The sequence below is a fragment of the Gigantopelta aegis genome, chromosome 10, assembly GCF_016097555.1.
Source record: "Gigantopelta aegis isolate Gae_Host chromosome 10, Gae_host_genome, whole genome shotgun sequence".
Classification (NCBI taxonomy): Eukaryota; Metazoa; Mollusca; class Gastropoda; order Neomphalida; family Peltospiridae; genus Gigantopelta; species Gigantopelta aegis.
This window is the reverse complement of record NC_054708.1, coordinates 65,871,282-65,896,360: the sequence shown is the minus strand read 5'-3', so window position 1 is coordinate 65,896,360 and position 25,079 is coordinate 65,871,282. Positions and strand designations below refer to the sequence as shown.

Genomic DNA, 25,079 nt, shown 5'->3' with positions numbered 1-25,079 from the left:
TATGCTTTGCAAGTACTATGACTTGGTGAAAGAATGGGTCAAAAGCATGAGGATTCATGGGGGTGTTATCACCACTGCCACCGTGACCGGTGCCGCGATCAGCATTGTGAAGAAACTTGAACAATCAAAGTTGCGCGAGTTTGGTGGGCCACTACAAATCACAAACACTTCGTCGAAATCATTTTTATCCAGGATGGGCTATGTCAAATGGAAAGGGACGAAAGGAGTAAAAAAAAGTGCCCGGTGATTTTGAAACGTTAAAATCACAATTTATCGAACGTGTGAAAAAGGCTAAGAGTGAAAATACCATCCCTGATGAACTCATCATCAACTGGGATCAGACCAGTGTCAACCTTGTACCTGGGGGCAATTGGACATTTTAAGGAAAAGGTGCCAAACAAGTGACCATCAGCGGCAAAGATGACAAGCGCCAGATTACAGTCCTGTTGGCTGTCTCGATGGCTGGAGAACTTCTCCCACCACAGGTGATATACGGTGGTAAAACTGACAAGTGTCACCCGCTTGTGGAATTCCCGGAAGAATGGAATGTTACACACACAGGGTCACACTGGAGTAATGAAAATTCAATGTTAGAATTCTCTGAGGAAATTGTAGTTCCTTAATGGATAAAATGAGAACAAATCTCAAGATGGCAGATGATCAACGATGTATTGCTATCTTTGACATGTACAAGGCACACCAGTGTAAAACATTGCTAGACAAACTGAAAAAAGCTCACATTCAGGTGGTCTTCGTTCCTGCTGTGTGCACCGATCAGCTACAGCCGCTGGACTTAACGTTCAATAAAAACTATAAGATGGAACTAAAAAGGTGTTTCCAGGAGTGGTTTTCTGCTGAAATAGTGTCCCAGATGGAAGAGCAGGAGGATAACGGTTCAGAATCCTCTGTGAACAAAGTGCAAGTTGATTTACGTCTGAGTACGATTAAACCCATTCATGCCCAGTGGCTTATTCGCGCACATGATGCTATGAAAGGAAAAACAGATTTAATACGAACAGGTTTCAGACTCGCAGGCCTTTGCGAAAAATAAAAATAAAATTGTGAAACATCTGAACATAGCCCAGTCCGGATTTTTTCACTTCCACATTTTTAATATACTGTAATAATGCATGTTTACTTCCGTCGTTTAACACGTGTAGACTCCGTCCGATGAACTGATCGCTAGCACATGCGAAGGAAAACAGCATACAGCTTTTTAGTGTTAGTATTGTTTTATTATCATGTATGTACTTATCATCGTGTTCTTGATTTAAAATTTTAAACAGCTTTTGTGTTTTGTGGTTTGTTCCGTGACAGGAGGGAGCACCGCTTTGCTATTACTAGCCTCGTACATCGGAAACTAATGTGGTATAGTTGAACGAGACTACATAATTTTTTTATTATTGTCTGCCTTTATTTTCGCGTGGAATATATTTTCATGAATTTCATTCACACGCGAAAAATGCGAAAATAAAGTATTCTACAGTAGTTAGTATGTCACTATCGGTTGTTAGATGGACAGTATGTCACTATCGGTTGTTAGATGGACAGTATGTCACTATCGGTTGTTAGATGGTCAGTATGTCACTATCGGTTGTTAGATGGTCAGTATGTCACTATCGGTTGTTAGATGGACAGTATGTCACTATTGGTTGTTAGATGGACAGTATGTCACTATCGGTTGTTAGATGGACAGTATGTCACTATCGGTTGTTAGATGGACAGTATGTCACTATCGGTTGTTAGATGGACAGTATGTCACTATCGGTTGTTAGATGGTCAGCATGTCACTATCGGTTGTTAGATGGTCAGTATGTCACTATCGGTTGTTAGATGGTCACTATGTCACTATCAGTGGTTAGATGGTCAGTATGTCACTATGAGTTGTTAGATGGTCAGCATGTCACTATCAGTTGTTTGATGATCAGTATGTCACTATCGGTTGTTAGATGGTCAGTATGTCACTGTCAGTTTGATGGTCAGTATGTCACTATCGGTTGTTAGATGGTTAGTATGTCACTGTCAGTTGTTTGATGGTCAGTATGTCCCTATCAGTTGTTAGATGGTCAGTATGTCCCTATCAGTTGTTAGATGGTCAGTATGTCACCATTAGTTGTTTGATGGTCAGTATGTCACTATCGGTTGTTAGATGGTTAGTATGTCACTGTCAGTTGTTTGATGGTCAGTATGTCCCTATCAGTTGTTAGATGGTCAGTATGTCACCATTAGTTGTTAGATGGTCAGTATGTCACCATTAGTTGTTAGATGGTCAGTATGTCACTATCGGTTGTTAGATGGTTTGTATGTCACTGTCAGTTGTTTGAAGGTCAGTATGTCCCTATCAGTTGTTAGATGGTCAGTATGTCCCTATCAGTTGTTAGATGGTCAGTATGTCACCATTAGTTGTTAGATGGTCAGTATGTCACCATTAGTTGTTAGATGGTCAGTATGTCACTATCGGTTGTTAGATGGTCAGTATGTCACTATCGGTTGTTAGATGGTCAGTATGTCACTATCGGTTGTTAGATGGTCAGTATGTCACTATCGGTTGTTAGATGGTCAGTATGTCACTATCGGTTGTTAGATGGTCAGTATGTCACTATCGGTTGTTAGATGGTCAGTATGTCACTACCGGTTGTTAGATGGTCAGTATGTCACTATCGGTTGTTAAATGATCAGTATGTCACTATTAGTTGTTAGATTGTCACTATATCAGAACTTTGTTAGGTTGTCAGTATGTCACTATGAGTTGTAAGAATATCACTATCTTTGTTTTAAAAGCAATAAATGTCACGGAGATGGCCATGGTATGGTTTTCAGTGGGCAGTTTTCATTCATTTTCATACAAGTTGAATGACTGCTAGATGCAATATATTTCCTTTGAAATTTCTGTAATTCAGAAGTTTAAAAAATGTTTAGCATTAATTTTGAGCCCTGATTAATATATAACAAGAATAGCATGGAATAATTTATGTTATTAGACACACATATATTGACGGAATATTACTGAGACCTTTTTTTTTTTTTGTTCACAGAAACTGACTTCATCGAATCCGCATGCTGTAAACTGCCGAGACGTTGATGGCCGCCATTCCACACCTCTGCACTTTGCCGCAGGCTACAACAGAGTGGCTGTTGTTGAATATTTACTGCAGCAAGGTGCTGACGTCCACGCCAAAGACAAAGGGTAAGAATCAGTCTTGTAGTTTTCTTAAATTGTTTTGATATTGCAGTAACTTGTAGACTAATAAATAAAAACATTTAAGTATATGGGTTTTTTAAAACAAACCAAATATTGCTAGACTAAGTGCTTTTTTTTTCTTCTTTACTGTTTTTTCTTCTTAAAATTATGTTTAAAATACTTTAGCTCATCAGTAGAGCACTTGCCTGAGATGCTTTGGGTTTTTCCAGTCCCAGCCTGTCCCACACACTGGTATGTGCTGTCCCATCTATACGAAAATGCATATTATAAAAGATCCCTTGCTACTAATGGAAAAATATAGTAGATTTCCTCTCAATACTACGAGTCAAAATTACTAAATCATTGACATCTAATAGCCGATGATTAATTAATCAATCATGTGCTCTAGTGGTGTCGTTAAACAAAACAAGCTATAACTTTTATATTTACCTCAGTATCTACCAACAACAATCCTGTGATGTAAGAATCTTTATAAATTAAAATAATATCATTTATTACCATCATTATTGAATTCATTAGTCATAAACATAATCACTAATTAATTGATATTTTAACAATAATTTAATATGTTAGAGATAAAACATGTCTGTTAGTGAATGACTGGATGTCTTCTCATTACAAATTGATTGTTGTGCTGGTTTATATTCAGTGACACTAACATTCACGGTTTTTACAGAGGTCTTGTTCCACTACACAATGCCTGCTCGTACGGACACTTCGAGGTCACAGAACTGCTTATTAAGGTTGGTTGTTATAGTTTGTGACTACTCTGAAATTATATATTTACCCATTTACATCTGTTTTAATTAAAATTATAATTAAGAATAATACCCAATATATAACAGAATTTATTTGTGGTTTTGTATTTTGATAAAAACTATAATTGATCCTCGTTGGTAGGCCTATTGGGCTATTTCTCATTCCAGCCAGTGCACCATTACTGGTATATCAAAGTTCATGGTTTGTGCTATCCTGTCTGTGGGATGGTGCATATAAAAGAACCCTTTCTACTAATAGAAAAATGTAGCAGGTTTCCTCTCTACGTTTATGTGTAAAATTTACCAAATGTTTGACATCCAGTAGCCGATGATTTTAAAAAATCAATATGCTGTAGTGGTGTTGTTAAAGAAAACAAACTTTTAAAACTAAATCTTAGCAATATATAGAATATATTTATTGTTGTTTTTTTTTGTTTGTTTTTTTCCTAGTTTTAGAATATTTCTCTTAAAGTTGAAAAACTCATTAACTTTGCTTTTGATTTACAATATATTCCTTAAAGCTATCTATCGTGCTATTTTTCTCATTCCAACCAGTGCAGTACAACTGGTTAAAGGCAGTGGTATGTGCTTTCCTGTCTGGGAAAGTGCATGTAATTATAAAAGATCCCTTGATGCTAATAGGTTTCTTCTGATGGACGGGACGTGGCCCAGTGGTAAAGCATTTGCTTGATGCACGGTCAGTCTACGATAGATCCACGTCGGTGGACCCATTGGGCTGTTTCTCAGTCCAGCCAGTGCTCCACAACTGGTGTAACAAAGGCCTTGGTATGTACTATCCTGTCTGTGGGATGGTGCATATAAAAGATCCCTTGAGTAGCCCATGAAGTGGCGACAGCAGGTTTCCTCTCTCAATATATGTGTGGTCCTTAACCATATGTCTGATGCCATATAACCGTAAATAAAATGTGTTGAGTGTGTCGTTAAATAAAACATTTCCTTCCTTCCTTCGTTTCTTCTGATGACTACGAATCAGAATTGCTGAATGTTTGACATTCGATAGCAGATGACTAATTAATCAATGTGCTCTAGTGGTGTTGTTAAACAAAACAAACTATCTTGGTAATGTATATTGTATTTGCTATTTTAGCATGGAGCTTGTGTCAACGTGGCTGACTTGTGGAAATTCACTCCACTTCACGAAGCTGCTTCGAAAGGCAAATTTGAAATATGTAAATTACTTATTAAGGTGAGTTAGTACTTCATTTTAGTTTTTAAGAATGTTAGGTGAATTTGAAATTTTAATTGATACATTAATTTATTTATATGGATTAACATGTATTTTAATTAATAATTACTTTGAAAGATATTACTAAAGAAAAAATAAATTTAATTTAATGCATGAACATAACATGCTACAACTGTAACTGAAGATGAGCACTAGTTTGATTAAACAGTTTAAAAAAAAAAAAACTTTGAAACTTCTGAGTTTTTCAAAATTGTTGGTTTCAGCATGGTGCAGATCCAAACAAGAAGAACCGAGATGGCCACACCCCCATTGATCTGGTGAAAGAAGGAGACCAAGATGTGGCCGATCTGTTAAGAGGTAACCTTATATTCTGCCCATACAGTAACAATATATTGATGAGGATGTTATTTTATTGTAGTTGTTTCATGACTGGGTATAATTGTAAAAACACAAATTACGTTATTGAGTTATTAATCCCCTACCATTCCAACCCTTCTGTCTGTCTGTCTGTTTTTGTGTGTGTGTGTGTGTGTGTGTGTGCCTGACCCACATTTAGCTTTATCATGCACTGTAATAGATCAAGTTTGACTTTCATGGCAATTTATCCATTTTTCACTGAAATGGCCCTTGAACTTTATCTTCGTAAATCAAAGGCCATGGTATGTGTTGTCCTGTCTATATATGTTAAAGATCAGTTGTTGATGGAAAAGGCTATGTCACAAGTACCAGAAGTCGATGATTGATTAATCAATGTGCTCTAGTGGTGTCATGTAACAAAACAAACTTAACTTTTCGAATATTTTGGAGAGACTAAAATCTTATAATTTATGTGAACAATTTTAATAATTTATTTCAGATCTTTACATTATTATTTCTCATATTGCTGTATTTGGTGAACCCATCTGAATTGGACTAATTTCCATAATGTTCACCATTTATATCACATTTCTACCTTTTTGCAGTATACACCCTGACATTACTTGCATCAATTAACAGCCTAATCATCAATATTTACCTTTTTCACCACTAAACATATCTGGACCGTGTTAAAGTTTTAATCATAAATAAAATGTGTTGAGTGCGTCGTTAAATAAACCATTTCCTTCCTTGTTAAAACTTCGATAGTTAGTTAAAAGGATCTGGTTGTTTTGTTCTCTGGGTTAACATATCCTGTTTTTGTGTTCCATCTTACTAGGAGATTCTGCATTGCTAGAAGCAGCCAAGAAAGGCAACCTCGCCCGAGTCCAGAAATTATCGACCACAGAAAATATCAACTGTCGAGACACCCAAGGGAGAAACTCAACACCTCTACATTTAGCTGGTAATATTTTCAAGAGTTTGTTGATTTTGAGTTGGTTGTCTTTAAAGACAATATTTTTATGACATCTATTCATATTGATTTTTATATATATATATATATATATATATATATATATATATATATATATATATATATATATATATATATATATAATATATACGGCCGTCTATGATGTGTCGTATTACGGTATGGCGTTGTCCGTCCGTACATCTGTCTATTAACTTTTCTTGTCCAGACCATATCTTGCATACAGATCAGGGTTCGTACGCGTTTTGGAAAGTCTTGGAAATTCGTCACAGTGTTTTCCAGGACCTTAAAAGTTTTGGAAAATCAGGTTTTGTTATCTTGGCTATGGAAAAGTTATGGAAAATTATGTCCTTGCCGCAAATAAAATTGTCTGAAAGACTGGTTTGTTTCACCAATATTTAGTCCCGACCCAACGCCCCATTTTAGCCAATATAATGAGGTGCCATTATAGCCTAGCCAACGAAAATGGTTCCGTTTTGGTAGTGGTTCAGTTTTAGCTAGCCCGAGTACTCTGACTGTAAGAGAGGTAGACGGACATTTGGACATAAATATGCTCTCATTACAGTCAGAGACCAAGCTATGTATTTTTTTGGCAATTCCCGACAACCAAAAAGTTGGCAAAGATTTCCGCTCTAATACCACAACAATCCTATGTTTGATGTCAAATACCTTTACATCGATCATTTTCGAGTTGATTGATTAAAAGAAATTCAGATATTAATCACTAATACACACACTACAGAAAGAAACCCAACAGCACTCACATTCAGCTAAGCTTCGGCAAACTCCGGACAGCAGAATTCTAAGTTCGCCGACCTATATCGTGACGATGCGTCATATGATTGCCCACTCAGCCATTCCAGGGGCCGTCTCAAAACGACAAGTACCCGACAATCACCAAAAAAAGTTTGTTTTGTGTAATGACACCACTAGAGCACATTGATTCATTAATCATCGGCTATTGGATGTCAAATATTTGGTAATTTTATCACTGTGTTAGAGAGGAAACCATTAGCCAACTTTTCCATGTTGTAACGTCGCTTGGTATGAGACGGCCCCTGTAACTGTTGCACAAGGCGGAATCGCCCAGTGGGCGATCATGTGATCTACGTCACGAAATAGGTCAACGAGCTTTGTAATTCTTGCGACGGAGTGTCACGAAGCGTAGCTGAATGTGGGTGTTGTCGGATTTATTTCTGTAGTATGTGTATTAGTGATTAATATGTGGATCAGTTAACTCGAAAATACTCGATGTAAAGGTATTTGACGTCAAACAGGATTGTTGTGGTATTATAGCGGAAATCTTTGCCAACTTTTTGGTTGTCGGGAATTGCCAAAAAAATACATAGCTTGGTCTCTGACTGTAATGAGAGCGTATTGATGTCCAAATGTCCGTCTAGCTCTCTTACAGTCAGATTACTCGGGCTACGTTTTAGCCTGATCCCGAAAGATTAACTCAAGTTATTTGCGCTTGCGCTTGCGTAGATCGTCCCGAGTGAAGTGCCGTTATAGCCTAGACAACGAAAATGGTTCCATTTTGGTAGTGGTTCCGTTTTAGCCTGATCCCGAAAGATTAACTCAGGCTATCTGTGCTTGCGCTTGCGCAGATCATCACGAGTTTTCCGCGAGTTTGATGTATCTATGATTTAAATGCCTGGAAAGTGTCATGTCCACTCCAAGAATAAAACTGCATTTTAAAACGCCAAAATAAATTACATTAATTTTTTTATTACTAGTAATCCTACATGTATACCACGCAGCTTAGTCAAGGAAAAAGTTTTAACTCTGACAAACATGTCTAAAAACTGCAAAAAACACTTTGTTGTGATTGAGTTTGCTTGGAAATGGTTTTGGAAATTTGGATTTGTGGGCTATGGAAAGTTTTGGAAAAGTTATGGAAATTTTAACAGCCCAAGGTGTACGAACCCTGACAGATGCATACAGGACCATCAAACCTCATATGTTGGAACAACTTGGGATGTTGGTGTGTCGTGTACTATTACTAGGTCACTGTGATCTTGCATAGAGGACAATCAAACCTCACGTGTAAAAACGTGTGTCGCGTACTATTACTAGGTCACTGTGACTTACTTTTTATGGTTTACTCCATATAACAGTAAATCCTTGTTCGGACCATATCATGCACACAGATCCATACAGGACCATGAAACCTCACCTGTAGGAACAATTTGAGAGGTGGTATGTTGCATACTATTACTAGGTCACTGTGACCTAATTTTCACGGTCTACTGCACATAACAGTAAATCCTTGCCAGGATCATATCTTGCATACAGGACCATCAAACCTCACATGTAGGAACAGCTTGGGATAATGGTGTGTCACATACAATTACTAGGACATTGTGATACAAAGAATCAAATAATTTGTGAACATCGTAGGAAAATCACCTTTTCCAATGGATACAGTATCATCAGTAGTTGGTCCTAAACAAACTGTTCATTCCATTGCAAAAATTTCACATAATTAAGGACTGTCTGTTATTTCTTTTACATTCATTAAGGTATGAACAAAAAAAAATCATCTGCAAACTGTGAATTGGCGAAGCCGTTCTCACATAAGTTTGCGGATGATTTTTTTTGTTCATGTAATGATGAATGTAAAATAAATAACAGACAATACTTATAATTAAATTTGAATCAAACAGGCTATTAATAACACTAAAACATCATACTTTATTTTGAATTATTTTTCATCCATAAACAATAATGCTCAATAAGACATCTTGCCCATATAATGTTTCCTGACGACGTAATATTTATGTTCATAAAAAAATGAACAAACTCCCGTTGCTATGTCTGGACCAATGGGATGATGTTACGTTGTAATGAATGTAATTGAAATTTAATTATTTAGAATTGAATCATACCTGTAACATATTCATTAATATCTTTGGTTTTCCATCAAACTCTTGACGGACGTATCAGGTACCTCATCGATACATTATTAGTTGAGTTATTAGTTCCCTACCAGTCCAACACTTCTGTCTGTCTGTCAGTCTGTGTCTGCCTGTGTGTCTGTCTGTCTTGTCTGTCTTGTTTGTCTGTCTGTCTGTCTGTCTGTGTGTGTCTGCCTGACCCACATTAGTTTTCCTGACTTTTTTTTCGAGCTGAAATTTTGTGTATAGCTTTATCATGCACTGTAATAGATCAAGTATGATTTTCGTGGCAATTTATCAATTTTTCACAGAAATGCGGGGTTTTTTTGTATTTACTACTAATCACAGCAGTAATATTAAAATTGATGCTACTTGTCAGTTGGATAAGTCTGTATGATGCTTTTGTACTACAAATTGACAGTGGGTGTATGTAAGCTTTCATTAAAATTTTGTTACATTATTTTAATGTTTTGTCATGCCTGGAAATAGTTAGCATAGTTTTGGCTTTTTTTTTCTCAGCTGGCTACAATAATGTTGAAGTGGCCGAGTTTCTTCTTGAGAATGGAGCGGACGTAAACGCACAAGACAAGGGTGGACTGATACCGCTACACAACGCTTCGTCATACGGGGTAAGTGTGTCTGTCCATTCTGCAGTAACTAGATTTAAAGTAGCAGGTATGATAAGGGTCGTTTTTTGCCCCCGAATAAATGTCAGAATGTCATACATATTTTTATAGATATATGACTCCTAGTCAATAATATGCTGGTTTTAGATGTCAGCTGCTATGGGAAGGGAAGTAAAGGAGGCCTTAAAGGGGAGATCCGTATTCTTGAAAGAAAACCCAAAACAAGCCAAAATGTTAATAAAATGTATTATTTTTATAAATTAAGAAAGTTAAATTGGTTTAAACATCACAATCAACAAAGTTCAATATATTCAAGGTTCAAGAATACAGTAGTTAATAGATGTCAGTAATGTGGATCGGGCTTATTATTTGTATTATATTGTATATTTTAATTAATTCAGCACGTGGACATCGCTGGACTGCTGATAAAGTTCAACACGTGTGTGAATGCTCAAGACAGATGGGGATTTACTCCACTACACGAAGCGGCACAGAAAGGAAGAACTCACCTGTGCTCACTCTTGGTGAGTGGGTTTTTATCACGATGGTTATACTGAACAAAAAATCCGAACTTTGTCTTACTTATCACCTTAGAAGACTGGGTATGAATATAATGCCATTTTCCCCTATGGCTCTATGACCGTGAACTTCTTCCTTCAGACTGTTCAAACACATGAGTCGTGTTCGCTATCACTCCCCTGAGACTAGTTCTTAGAGAGTAGTTATTAGCTCCCCTTAACGTGTGAGTTTATATCGTATCAGTATGGTAATATCTGAAATGGCTTCCCATAATATAACTTGGAGAGTAGTTAATCACTCCCCTCTTTTTTCTTTTTTTAATGGCGTTGACCGAGGTCGACCTTCTTGATAATTTTTTTATAAAAGCATTGTCCATTGCCAGTGGTAAAGTGTTAGCTTGTTGCACGGTTGGTCTGGGATCGATCCCCATTGGTGGGCACATTGGGCTATTTCTCGTTCCAGCCGGTGCACCACGACTGGTATATCAAAGGTCGTGGTATGTACTACCCTGTCTGTGGGATGGTGCATATAAAAGAACTCTTGCTGCTAATCGAAAAGAGTAGTCCTTGAAGTGGCGACAGTGAGTTTCCTCTCTCTCTGTCTTTGTGGTCCATAACCATATGTTTAACACCATATAACTGTAAATAAATGTGTTGAGTGCATCGTTAAATAAAACATTTCCTTCTTGTCCATTGCTTTCTTTCAGTGGCACTACTTAACATCATCTGCCTTATGTTGCTGACTGCGAATGTTCACAAAACATTTTGTCATTACCCTGAAGCAACGAACTGTTAGCCACAACCACTCTAAAAGTCTTATTTCTGTTTTTGATTTGTTGTTTCAGTTAGCACATGGAGCAGACCCCACCATGAAGAACCAGGAGGGACAGTCCGCTCTCGATCTCACCACGGTAATTAGTTACATGGGAAATTATAAATATATATTTTTAGTAAATGAATGAGTGCGTAACAATACCCCAGCACAAATAATGTAAAAAGTAGGTTTATGAAAATAAATATTTAAAATTTGTACAATAATTGTTCAGTTTCTTATATCTTCTCCCACCATAGACAAGAGTAACAATTACCGCATGTTAGACACCTAAAAATGTGCTATGGTATTGTTAATCAGTCCTTTTTCTTCCATCTGGTATGTTAGGTTATAGCAACTGAAGTCTTATTGCATCATGACATTATTGTGTTAGAATACTAGTACACTAAAATGCATAGTTTGAAAATTATATTGTCTAGAGAAATTTGTGTGTATCTGTGGAACCTATAGACAGAGCAATGTAAGACATTCAACCATCAATCTCCACGATAAATACATCATAGACTGTGGTATGTGCTATCCTGCCTTTGATAAATTAATATATATGCAAATAAGCCCCAAGTGTGTGTTTTCTTATTTTCCTTCATTCATTAGACCTTGTGTTGCATTTCTAGTGTTAAGACACGTAATAGTAATTGGTTGAACATTTTATTGTTCTGTATATCTTTTTGTTAACCTTTGAGGATTTTTATTAATTTTTGTTAGGCTGATGATGTACGAGCCCTGCTGCAGGATGCCATGCCACCGACTCACATGCCGCCGAGTGTTTCTAAGCAGCCATCCAGTCTGGGAAGCACAAGTTCATCTTCCAGCAAGTTAGTATACTTTTTTCTTGGTTTTTTTTTTTATTAAATGGGGGACAATTACTTCTTTTTTACCCACCTGGTGAACGTCTGGGTGTGACGTCATCTTTCCTTGTCTTAGCTCACTGCATTCGCATGTCTCATTATGATGGAAGTAAGTGTCAGATTTTACATTATTGAAGGTGGGTAATAAATAAAATATCACACTTGTTTTCGCTAGATATAATTTTTACGAAACTCATGAACTTCTCATGATATCTGACCTCACTTTTGTTCAATCAAATACTAACATGGCAAGTTCGACTTGTTACATAAAAATAATATCTAGTGAAAATGAGTAGTATTTTGTATGTATCACTATGCTAAGTGTCACCATTGTTTGACATTCTAAAGTCTAATGACTTGGCAGTGTGCTGATGCGTTTTTAAACAAACATTCCCTTCCTTTGTGTATCTGCAGTAGTCTACTAAACAGCAGTGGTGACGGGTTCCTCAGTGCACTGGGAGCAACGAGTATGTCTCAGATCGGTGATGGATCGTCCATGGAGCGATCGCTGGGAGAAGGCGAGAGGAGTCTCGACTCAGTCAGTGTGATATCCTTCCTCAGCAGTGTGGGACTCGATCAGCTCAGAGATATATTTGAGAGAGAACAGATCTCTATGGACATCTTAGTTGAGATGGGACACGAGGAACTCAAAGACATTGGCATTAATGCGTACGGACACAGACATAAGATTCTCAAAGGAGTAGAAAAACTGGTCTCTTCAAAAGGTTGGTGATTGTTTGCTGTAATCCGATCATTTCACAAAAAATTAACAATTTATATCCGGCTAGATATTATGCTTGCCTTTTCTTCTTAAATAAAACATTGGTCAGTCACTGCTGTTAAAATTCTACACTTAGTACTTTTAAATGCACTGGTACTACACTAGATGATTCTTGACAGAACTAATATTCCTATAAAGAAAATAACAAAAAAAATATTTAGTTATTTCCTTCGTAGTACATATGTATATCATTTTAGTAATATTTGAAAATGTGTTTTAATTTTTACAGCATTTACATTGTTATTATTTAGAGAAGCGCATGCTGACTTAAGTACTAAACTGTGTTTGCAGGTCCTCAGTTGGTGTCTGGTGTCTCCAATTCAGGAACAGTTCTCATAGACCTCGCTCCAGATGATCCCGAGTACATCTCTGTTGAAGAACAGGTCAGTTTGTCATAGTGGAAGTAACATACTAACCAGTTTGTTCAAAATGTGTAGTTAACATACTAATTCAGGAACAGTTCTCATAGACCTCGCTCCAGATGACCCCGAGTACATCTCTGTTGAAGAACAGGTCAGTTTGTTAGTGGAAATAACATACTAACCAGTTTGTTCAAATTGTGTAGTTAACATACTAATTTAGGGACAGTTCTCATAGACCTCGCTCCAGATGACCCCAAGGACATCTCTGTTGAAGAACTGGTCAGTTTGTCATAGTGGAAGTAACATACTAACCAGTTTGTTCAAATTGTGTAGTTCACATACTAATTCAGGGACAGTTCTCATAAACCTCACTCCAGATGACCCCGAGTACATCTCTGTTGAAGAACAGGTCAGTTTGTCATAGTGGAAATAACATACTAACCAGTTTGTTCAAATTGTGCAGCTAATGTGCTAAATCTTGTTTGCATCTATGATTTATTTTATTAGGCCTCTGCTGGTCCAAACGGAGAGGACTGCAGGTTTCATCTTCGTTCTTCTGTCTGTTCGTCCGTGTCCCACAGATTGTTTTCCAGATGTTTTTTTCACAATGCCTTGAGATACAGAGCTAAAAAAAATTGTATAGCTTTTATCATGTGCTGTTTGACTTTCATGGAGATTTACCCATGTTTACAGACTTCTTATGGCCCTTGAATGTAGGAGATACAATAATTTGTTGGGGCCCTGGAGGGGACGTATTGCTTTAGCAGTAATCTCCGAATCCTTGTTTCTAATTATTTTCTTCATGTTTGATTGTAAAGATAACCTAGTGAATATTGGTTCAATTAATATCCACTTTCATTTCCTTATTATGAAAAAAAGAGCATGTTTTATTTTCACAGTATGTAATAATTTTTGCAATAAATATTACTTCTTCAGATGCAGAGCACTGTACGAGACCACAAGGATAGTGTAGGCGGTATTTATAGCAGATATGCAATTAGTAAAGTAAGTACCATTTACTTTGTAATAGACAATGAAACAGATAAACAGGTGGGGTTTTTATGAGCACTAGAATATGTACCTTTTCAAGTTTTGCGGGCGGGACGTAGCCCAGTGGTAAAACGTTTGCTTGATACGCCGTCGGTCTAAGATCAGTGCCCGTCGATGGGCCCATTGGGCTATTTCTCCTTCCAGCCAGTGCACCATGACTGGTATATCAAAGGCTGTGGTATGTACTATCCTGTGTGGGATGGTGCAAATAAAAGATCCCTTGCTGCTAATCGAATAGAGTATCCCATGAAGTGGTGACAGTCGGTTTCCTCTTTCAATATGTGTGTGATCCTTAACCATATGTCCGACGCCATATAACCATAAATAAAATGTGTTGAGTGCATCGTTAAATAAAACATTTCCTTCCTTCCTTTTCAAGTTTTGCCGATTAGGCTGTAACACTTTCTAACTTATGTACAGTTTTAAATTAGCTCTCTGTTTTGTTTATTAATTTATTTGTTACATGTCGGTACTTAAAACATTTAGTATAAAATGGATAATGCTAGTGTTTTTCAAAGCTCTACTAAGTGAAGAGCTTTGAAATTGTTCATACCACTCTAGATGGTAAACTTTTATAAATTATTATTAGATTCTGAAAATATTGTTTCGGAATATTTTTTAGATTCAGAAAATCCGAAACAAGCGTTTGTGGGAGAAGTACTGTCACCGACGGAAGGAAGTTGGTGAAGAGAACCACGGACATCCAAACGAACGACTTCTGTTCCACGGGTCTCCATTTCTGAACGCCATTGTTCATAAAGGCTTTGATGAGCGTCATGCGTACATTGGGGGTATGTTCGGCGCAGGTGAGACATTAAATATTTAGAAAATCCATTAGAGTGATGACCAGCCTCAGTGGTGTCGTGGCAGGCCATCGGTCTACAGGCTGGTAGGTACTGGGTTCGGATCCCAGTCGAGGCATGGGATTTTTAATCCAGATACCGACTCCAAACCCTGAGTGAGTGCTCCGCAAGGCTCAATGGGTAGGTGTAAACCACTTGCACCGACCAGTGATCCATAACTGGTTCAACAAAGGCCATGGTTTGTGCTATCCTGCCTGTGGGAAGCGCAAATAAAAGATCCCTTGCTGCCAATCGGAAGAGTAGCCCATGTAGTGGGGACAGCGGGTTTCCTCTCAAAATCTGTGTGGTCCTGAACCATATGTCTGACGCCATATAACCGTAAATAAAATGTGTTGAGTGCGTCGTTAAATAAAACACTTCTTTCTTTCTTTCCATTAGAGTGACAGACCCTAGGTTTTAAACACTAAGGTATATTTTTTGCTATTAGAGCCGTTTTTTATAACTGAAATAATACTTTACTTAGATTTTATTGTTTATATTATACATTTCAATACGTTCAAAGTTTTTTTGGTCATCCTGGTGTTTTTTATATATATATTTAAAAAATGCTTTTTTCGTATTTTTAAAAACGCATGTGCGTCTGAGAAGCAACGATTATGGGGTCAAGTTTTAGTCTGTTTTGTAGTGGGGAATTTCACCCTTTCAACGTCACACTCTTGTTTCACTCTGTTGTCATTTTATCCAAATGTGTTAAAGGTTTGTAGATTAACTAAACTTAGTGTTAATTTTTACAGGTTGAAACTAGGGTCTGCACCTTTAAATACAAGTTATGTTGAATTTATGAGCATTTTGGGGGAATCAGCAAATTAGGTTAAATTTAAAATGTTCAGCAATGAAAGTTTTCCAGATTTGTCCGGAATTCTGGATTTTTAATCATCCATACAGTTTCCAGATTTTTTTGCACTGTCCAAAAAATTTCATATTCATATGATATAGTTTCGGCTGATACTTTGTTTACATTCTGAATGAGGGCCATACCCAATTACCAATATTAAAATTTGTGGCTTTTGTTTTTTCTTGCCAAAATCACATTCATCTTTTTAATAAAGAAAGGTTTTACCGAAACAGTTATGCAGCTAGATGGACGAGCAGACATATGTTGAAAATAAAGCTATTAATAACAAGTGGTTTTGATTGCAGGTATTTATTTTGCTGAGAATTCCTCTAAGAGTAACCAGTATGTGTATGGTATCGGAGGAGGCACTGGGTGCCCCACCCACAAGGATCGGTCCTGCTATATATGTCAAAGGTAAAGAAATAGACAATAACTTACGAGGAATTACGGATTATCTGTCCCCAGTGAAATTAATGTCAGTTACGAGCTTTAGCGATGATGTCAAAAGCTATCTTTAGGTACACAAATCAAAGCAAGAGAGGTCACATTCATAGTGGGAAGTGAATGAACTACAAAGAAATTAGTTTAGAGCATGTTTAATTGTTAACAAGAACTAATTGCTTAAACGATTTCAACAAAAACAACACTGGTGAAGCTAAATGTTTTGTGAAAGATAATAATTGACTCTTTCAAGTCAACATCAATGAGAGACTTGAGAGTTGAGGAAACCGATGGCGTCACCAAACTAACATCATGAGAAAGATAGAAAATATATTCACCCGCATCTCACTGCCCATACGGGTAATAATTGCATATCTCTACCTCATACTTGTAGATACAAGTTACAACAATACCTTTGATTCTAAGCAATGTTATCAATAAGTTTTATGACGATCATGAACATGAATTAATTAATAAATGGCTCTCAATATTCTTGACATAAGGTATGTGATACTTGATGAGGAGAATTAGATAAAAAGTTGCATTTAATAATCCAGCTATATTGTTTGTGGAAACGTCTAGACTCCTATCTTTAGTACAGTCACACCTGTACAAATAGCATGGAGTTTTATTCTGAAGACATTGCTAAAGTCTTGAGTCAGGATGGTGGGGAAATATGAATTAGTGAATGTAATGCATGCAGTGTAGTATGTTGGCTTGTGGGACATCAGATGAAATAACTAGTCGGCAGTGATCAGGGCGCTATTTCACAAAACATTGTAAGCCTAGTTTTGCACGTAAACATAAATTTACGACTAAACCACAATTATTATTATTATGGTACAAAATATAATTAAAAGTAGACATATTTCATTTTCTTTCATCCTTAAAATGTTCCATCTTCCATCATGTTGTAGTTTTCTGCATAAAATAGATGTCAAAACAAATGTAAACTGCTAGTCGCAGATGTAAACTTAAGTTTTGTTAAACTGGCCACAGAATGTTAAATCTAAGCATGTCAGTATATCAAATATAACTTTATCAGACTCCATTTACAATTTAGAAAAACACATCTAGGGTAGTGAAGTTGCACACATTAAAGGAAGGATGTTTGTTTATTTCGCAGACAATTGTTGCTGGGTCGAGTCACACTTGGGAAGTCATTTCTTCAGTTCAGTGCCATGAAAATGGCTCACTCTCCTCCAGGGCATCACTCGGTGATCGGTCGACCCAGTACAGGTGGTTTGGCGTTCGCTGAATATGTGGTGTACAGAGGGGAACAGGTTTGTTTTTATCATTATACATGAAGAATATTGAACAAGTTCCTATGACATACCGTTGATGTTACTACTGATAAATAAATTCTAATATAAATGACATCTTATGGGATCGAATGGAATATTTTGTGTTGAACTTTCTGCTGCAAGGCACAATATTGAAGAAGAACATCAAGCCATTTACGGATAGAAAATTATCACTAATCAAAAATTTAAAAACAAAATGACCTCCATTAAAACAGTCCTTATTGTCTGTAATTTAAAACTTATTGGAATATTTATCTGCTACCGGTCCAACTGGAGGGGGCTATTGGTTTTGTCTCGGTCTGTCCTTTCATCTGTGTCACATATAGGTTTTCGGATGTTTTTTTCATAATGCCTCCAGTTTTATGTATAGCTTTATCATGTACTGTTACAAATCGAATTTAACTTTCATTGTGATTTACCAATTTTTAACAGAGTTGTGGTCCTTGAACTTAGGAGATAAGAAAATTTGTTGAGCCTAGTTTGGAACTTGTATTGCTTTAGCAGTACTCTCGGAATGCTTGTTGTAACTATGTTTAGAAATTCTACCTGACTATTTTTAGTGTATAGAAGATTTTTAAAAAATAAGAAAAATTCTTCAGTTTTGGGATTTTTTTTCCTTCAGACTTATTATCATTTGTTTTGTTTTGAGATTAATTATTGCTGTATTTTTCAGGCATATCCCGAATACCTGATCAATTTCACAATCCTGAAGCCCGACCCCGAACCGAAGAAGTCATGACAATCACCAAAGAATCTTCCATGTATAAAGTGTACAAATGAACTTAACTTTAATGAGTGTTGAAAAACTTGAGTGTATGAATGTGTGTGCACAGTGTTTTGTGCTGCTTTCTCTGTAATGTGTAAATGACGACAGTATTTCTGTGAGGTTTTATGTGTTTATGGAAGCTTCTTTTTGTGTAAAGTTCCTTCTGTGTTGGCTTTGTCCGTCTTGTTAAATTTATGTTTTATAATTCCACACACAATATTCTAAATACACACATGCAGTCATTTCATCTTTCACAACTATTATGATTTGGGGAGTCAAAACATTTAAAAAATCATTTTGTGCCTGATGAAATCCACTTGGTTTCACATTCACATTAATATTATGAATTTCACCTGTCATTTAATAAAAAATACTTGTAATAGAAGGGCCAAGGACCCCCAGTTTTTGTATCACATATTTAAACATAATTGTTTTCAGGTATTAAATATGAAATATTTAACAATTGCTAAACTTCTTTTTAATTCAGGCCTGCACAAATTAAAAATTTGCATAAACTGAAAAGGGGTTATGCCAAAAGATGTTGCATAACCTATTTTGGTTTGCATAATCTGTTTTTTCTTTATAATTAAAATATTTTAAGAAATAAGAGTGGCAATTGTAAGTAAAAAGTATATGTATACAAATGTTTAAGAGATTTAAAAATAATAATAATGATTAGAACTATTGTAATAAATTACCAAAACATAGTGAATGTCAGGCTTGAACTACTATATAAAACACATCATCATGTGTGCATAACTACGTGTGAAGAAATAAGAATTCACTGCAAGGCAATCTCTTACCATTAATTTTATAATATTAGTCTTTTTAAATGTATATAATGTCATGACATTCAGTTGTGAGTGGGAGACTGTGTGCCATTCTCCTCATCTGAGGAACAGTGGATACTGATACTGTCACTGTCATTATTACTGACACTGTCGTCGCCGTCACTGTCACTATCTAATTCAGAATTACAGTTAATAATAGGGTCACTGTGACAATGGTTTACCCTGGTTGCTGATCCAGTTCGAGATTGTAATGACCATCACAATTATATAGTGCCATTTTTGATTGGTAAATTCGGCTATAATGCCTTCTAACAACCAGTGGGAATGCACCTACTGTGCAAGACATTTATACAAACTTGACTGGTTACGTTACGCGCTATGAAAAAGCACTGGGTCGGGAACAAGTCTAATGTTTGTACTAGCGATAAAAATATGTTGGTACGTTGCCGGGATTTAATCATTCAGTAAATTGTACATGAACGGTAAATCGGTTATGCCAAATAAAATGGCATAACCGATGCACGAACGAAACCTGCAGGCCTGTAATTAATTTATTTCATGTTTAATTTCAGATTAAACTTGTTGCATATGTAGTTCTAATAAATAGACATGATAGTACTACTGCTATAAGTACTTCTTATCTAAATCGTGATTTGTTTTTCTTAAGCTGCATGAAATCCTCAAATGTGAACAACAAGACCGTAATATATGATCAAGGCAGTATCACTGCACAATGCAGTAGAATAGGCATTTGGCAAACTAGTAGTTGATTCCATGAATCTCTATCTGGTGCCTCATCTATTCTATAGGGGGACAGCCATTCCTGAGGAGATCTTTTACTGGAGATTTCATCCTTGCACCACCAAAAAGAGGAATGTCACTCCCAGACTAGTTTACTAAATTAAGACTAGTACAGGACAGAGCTCATTAGAATAAGTACAGCTGTAGTGACATGCACCCATGAATCACTGTCAAAACAGTGATGATATCAGGTGTTCATGAAGGATGAGCATATCCTGCCCTACTGGTGGCACCTGTTAAGAGTACACTGCCACCACAGCTGGTAAGTCTGTCACTTCATCTAATATGATGAAATATACGGAAATTGTAGTGTATATAGTCATAAAGTTACATAAAGGCAAATCCAGATTTTGCATTTTCCGAAAAAGTACTATCATCAACATACTGTTTAAATGAGGACTTAATATTTGTAGAAAAGCATTTTTTAAGTAATATGTGAGAATAAAAACTTCAAAAGATTTTCTTACTAGCAGTTGTGGAAACGGTTAAAGGCTGTGGAGACCTAAAACGTTTAGTTTTTTTATTTTATAAGCCAGAAAGCAATTCAAAGAGTTTAGCCAAATGTTGATTTTTTGTGTTTTGCTCTGTTTCTCACAAACTATAAATCCTATACAAAATAAAACTTGGTTTATAGTTGCATCTACAGATGAACATGTTTTAAAAAAAAAAATATATATATATATATATATTTAATAAGTGTTAAATGTAGTTAGTTAATTGACAATGTATAGATCAGTACTTCTATTATAAGTTCTAGATATTGCTTTATAGTTGCACTGTTTTAATTTAACTGGAATTTTTATTTTGATGTTGATCATCGATTCATGAATTTATTTACCATTGTTTAACACCCAGTAGCCTATGGCTTTTCCGTGCTGGGGTAATCATTCATTAAACATGCATTCATTTGTTTAAAACATTTTTTACTAAGTTTTGTTTTGAGTTGTGTTTAAATTGAAATAGATTAATCATGAAATTTAAATTATAAATTTCATTTAAAAATGTGGGGTTGGGGTTTTTTTTTTAAATGTGTAGTCAGACAGCATCTGTGGGTAGAACTATGAGCAATACCAAGTCAGTTTATAGTAGGCAAGACATTTAATTCCATGAAATACATCTTTGAATTGTTTCAGAAAACAAACAGTCCGTTTGTATTTCTTTCTCGTTATGACCCTATGAATTGATTTCAATAAATATTTATAATAAATTATCTGTTTTTGATGACATGAAGCTTTTTCTCTTCTTTTTTTTAATTATATTTTTACTGACTAAATAGAATAATGAATTGAACTTTGAGCTGTTAAGTCAATTTGAAAGTTAATTAAAAATAAACATTATAAATGGAGATGTATTTTTCAGATGTTTGCTTTGCTTCATTAATACATTAGAACTTAGAATCTCAGACATTGCATTTTATATTTTATGTATTTCATTATTGCCGGGGTATTTTATACCTGAAAGATACAAATGAGTTATTTTGTACCTGAAAGATACAAATTAGTTATTTTGTACCTTAAAGATACTAATTAGTTATTTTGTACCTGAAAGATACAAATTAGTTTGTCCTTGGTAATGGTGGCTGGGCATTCTATATTAAAACTGACTTTGGTGTAACTGGTGAAATTGGAAAAATCTGTTGAAATTTTGTTTTGTTATCAAGTAGTTAGTACATCCACGGCTGTATCTTCATCTCTCTCTCTGGTGTAGTTTACATTGTCAATGTCTAAAAACATCAACAAGTCACAGCTTTTTGTTTTGTTATCAAGTAGTTAGTCTTCATCTCTCTCTGGTGTAGTTTACATTGTCAGTGTCTTAAAAACATCAACAAGTCACAACTTTTTGTTCATCTGCACCACGTTTTGTTCCTCAAATGAAATCTATTCTCTTGGCTTCTATTTTTATAGTGAGCAGAGACTTTTAGTTAGAAGTAGTGTTTGGGAATCGGTTGGGATCTCATCATGGAACGTTGGTTATAATTTGTTGGCACCAAGTGATCAACTATCAATTCTAAAATCGGTTAGAATTATATAACTTTAAGGGGGATCTTTTTTTGTCTTTATGTATATATAAATACAAACAACAGCCACAACATATTTATGTCAATTCCATCATCTAAACTGGAGGAACAATTACAGTTAAATATTTTCTCACTCGGTTGATTGGGTTTTTTTTATAATCGATTATGGAAACATCACTTGTTAGAAGAAATGACAAAAAGCTAGTCAATGTTAATTAAAATATATTTTAAAATATAAACAAATTATGTGATGAATCAATGAAAAGCTGTTATTTTGTTAGTTTGAAAAACAGCGCTGTATATACAGTTTAACATTAAAGAGACTAACATCGGTAATTAATGGTACTTCATCAAGTTAAAGATGCATTTTTTAAAAATGTGTTTGGTAACCCTGATCAAAACACAATGCAAGTTAATTTATGTTGAACTCTTTCCAAGTTGTTATTTTGTGTTGAATTCTTTCTGTCTGTTTCCTTGAAAGCAATTTGTATAAATAAACATGGTGACTTACTATAGATTGTTTTCATTGTTTTTTGTCTCCTTCAAAAGAACTAGTTTCACATGGCTTATGCAGTATTTTGCCTAAAAACGGGTTTATGACACAAAAGCACTAAACATATCCTATATTTGACAGCATTCTATGAACAATCCTTGGTGTAGTGGTTAAGCCATCAGATTTGAGGCTGGTGGGTACTGAATTCTCATCTTGGTACCAGATCTCGCCCAAAGTGAGTGAATGATGCATTGGGTAGGTGTAACACCATCTCACTGACTTCTCTATCACCAACCACTAACTTAATAACTACCAGGGATGTGATTTTTCAGGGTTTTTAATTTTTATCCAAGTTCAACTTTATGGTGCAAAAAGATTTTCACATTTAAGTAGACTATTTGATCTAGAATTACTTTTATTTATGTATGGTATAAGAGGTTTTAAGATCATTTGTCAATGATTTCAGCTTTTATTTTTGAATGGGTATCACATCCTTGAACTACTAACCTGTCCAGGAAAGTATATGAACATTAAACGGACAAACCCTGGTTTTTTCATCACTATGACATATTTTTCACTATTAAAGGGACAGACCCTATTTTCAACCCGTGAAAATTAACACTACGTTTAGTTAATCTACAAACCTGTAACACATTTGGATAAAGTTGCAACAGAGTGAAAGAGGAGTCTGTGACTTTGAAATGGTGAAATACCCTCTAAAATATGAGAAATATCTTTTGTGGTATTAAAAAACACCAGAATGACCAAATACACTTTGAATGTATAGACATTGATAATCTAAACCATAAAATCTAAGTAAAGTATGATTTCAGTTACCAAAAACGGCTATAATAGTCAAAAATATGCCTTAGTGTTTAAAAACTAGAGTATGTCCCAAGAGCCATTTTTTTGGTAACTGAAATTGGACATTACTTGCATTTTATTGATTAGATTATCCAGTTCCGAACAACCAGTGTTTCTGTTAATCCTTATTTATAATACCACAAATATGTATTTTTCTTAATATTTTTTTTTAAAAACCTGCATGTACCTCTGAGAAGTAACGGTTATGGTCATGTGCTCTACTATATTTTTAAGAGGACATTTCCCACTCTATTGTAACTACATCCAGATGTGTTACATGTTTGTAGATTAACCATCCTTGGTGTTCATTTTTACAGGTTGAAACCAGGATCTGTGACTTTAATATAAGCACCGGCCTCTGTGGCGTCGTGGCAGGCCATCGGTCTACAGGCTGGTAGGTACTGGGTTCGGATCCCAGTCGAGGCATGGGATTTTTAATCCAGATACCGACTCCAAACCCTGAGTGAGTGCTCCGCAAGGTTCAATGGGTAGGTGTAAACCACTTGCACCGACCAGTGATCCATAACTGGTTCAACAAAGGCCATGGTTTGTGCTATCCTGCCTGTGGGAAGCGCAAATAAAAGATCCCTTGCTGCTAATCGGAAGAGTAGCCCATGTAGTGGCGACAGCGAGTTTCCTATCAAAATCTGCGTGGTCCTTAACCATATGACTGACGCCATATAACAGTAAATAAAATGTGTTGAGTGTGTCGTTAAATAAAACATTTCTTTCTTTCTTTCTTTAATATAAGCGTGCAAATATGTTCATTAGAGGATGATTCCAATCCCAGTCCCATTCTCTCATGTTGTCGGTGTGCAGACCCGGTTTAAGGATCTGCGGGGCCTGTAGCACAAATAACAGCGGGATCCCTTCCCAAGATATTATTTTGCAACCCATCCGGGAGGGGAAAAATTACCTGGGGAAAATAAATGTGCGCATCACTGCCAGGACCCCTGAAGCGCGGGGTGCGTAGCACGTGTTACGTGTGCTACTAGGATAAACCGGCTCTGCCTCAGAAATAAAAATGTATATAAACCATTTACGGCCTACACGAAAACAAGTTGAAGTAAAGCTGTATCCTGCTGGATGCGAGCGATTATTTTAGAAATCATTGATTTCAATCGCCGTATCCTAACCGCACGCGTACGGAGCGACAGATAAATCTGTCGCGTCACACGCATGCAGTTAGGAAGAAGCAATTGAAATCAATGATTTCTAAAATAATCGCTCGCATTCGGTTAGGATACAGCTTAATCCTTAATGCATTTGCATATCCTATTATTCATGAGTAACAAGCAAATGAAATGATCATTCTCACAATTTGGTGTGCAGTGTTCATTAATTTTCATGAGTTTTCATTGTTCATGATTAGTGCTGCCACCGCTGCCACCTGCTTTCCATTCTTAACAATTGTGCATATCACTGTAGACACGACCATGCACCTACTTAAATTTATTCAAACAGCATCCAATTTT

The 25,079-nt window shown here is 36.0% G+C and overlaps 1 protein-coding gene across 1 annotated transcript in view; it reads left to right on the top strand.

Moving 5' to 3' along the window:
* The window catches only part of LOC121382970 (poly [ADP-ribose] polymerase tankyrase-1-like), a 46,227-nt gene extending 23,465 nt beyond the window's left edge, over positions 1-22,762 (top strand). The window contains exons 13-28 of the mRNA XM_041512666.1: positions 3,036-3,187; positions 3,879-3,945; positions 5,069-5,167; positions 5,431-5,524; positions 6,363-6,488; positions 9,932-10,041; positions 10,440-10,562; positions 11,402-11,467; positions 12,094-12,203; positions 12,651-12,961; positions 13,309-13,400; positions 14,316-14,384; positions 15,052-15,235; positions 16,433-16,541; positions 17,695-17,851; positions 18,546-22,762. Coding sequence (XP_041368600.1) covers positions 3,036-3,187; positions 3,879-3,945; positions 5,069-5,167; positions 5,431-5,524; positions 6,363-6,488; positions 9,932-10,041; positions 10,440-10,562; positions 11,402-11,467; positions 12,094-12,203; positions 12,651-12,961; positions 13,309-13,400; positions 14,316-14,384; positions 15,052-15,235; positions 16,433-16,541; positions 17,695-17,851; positions 18,546-18,611 — 1,935 coding nt within the window. The 3' untranslated portion in view covers positions 18,612-22,762. The remainder of the gene's footprint in view (positions 1-3,035; positions 3,188-3,878; positions 3,946-5,068; positions 5,168-5,430; positions 5,525-6,362; positions 6,489-9,931; positions 10,042-10,439; positions 10,563-11,401; positions 11,468-12,093; positions 12,204-12,650; positions 12,962-13,308; positions 13,401-14,315; positions 14,385-15,051; positions 15,236-16,432; positions 16,542-17,694; positions 17,852-18,545) is intronic.
* Positions 22,763-25,079: the final 2,317 nt, after the last annotated feature.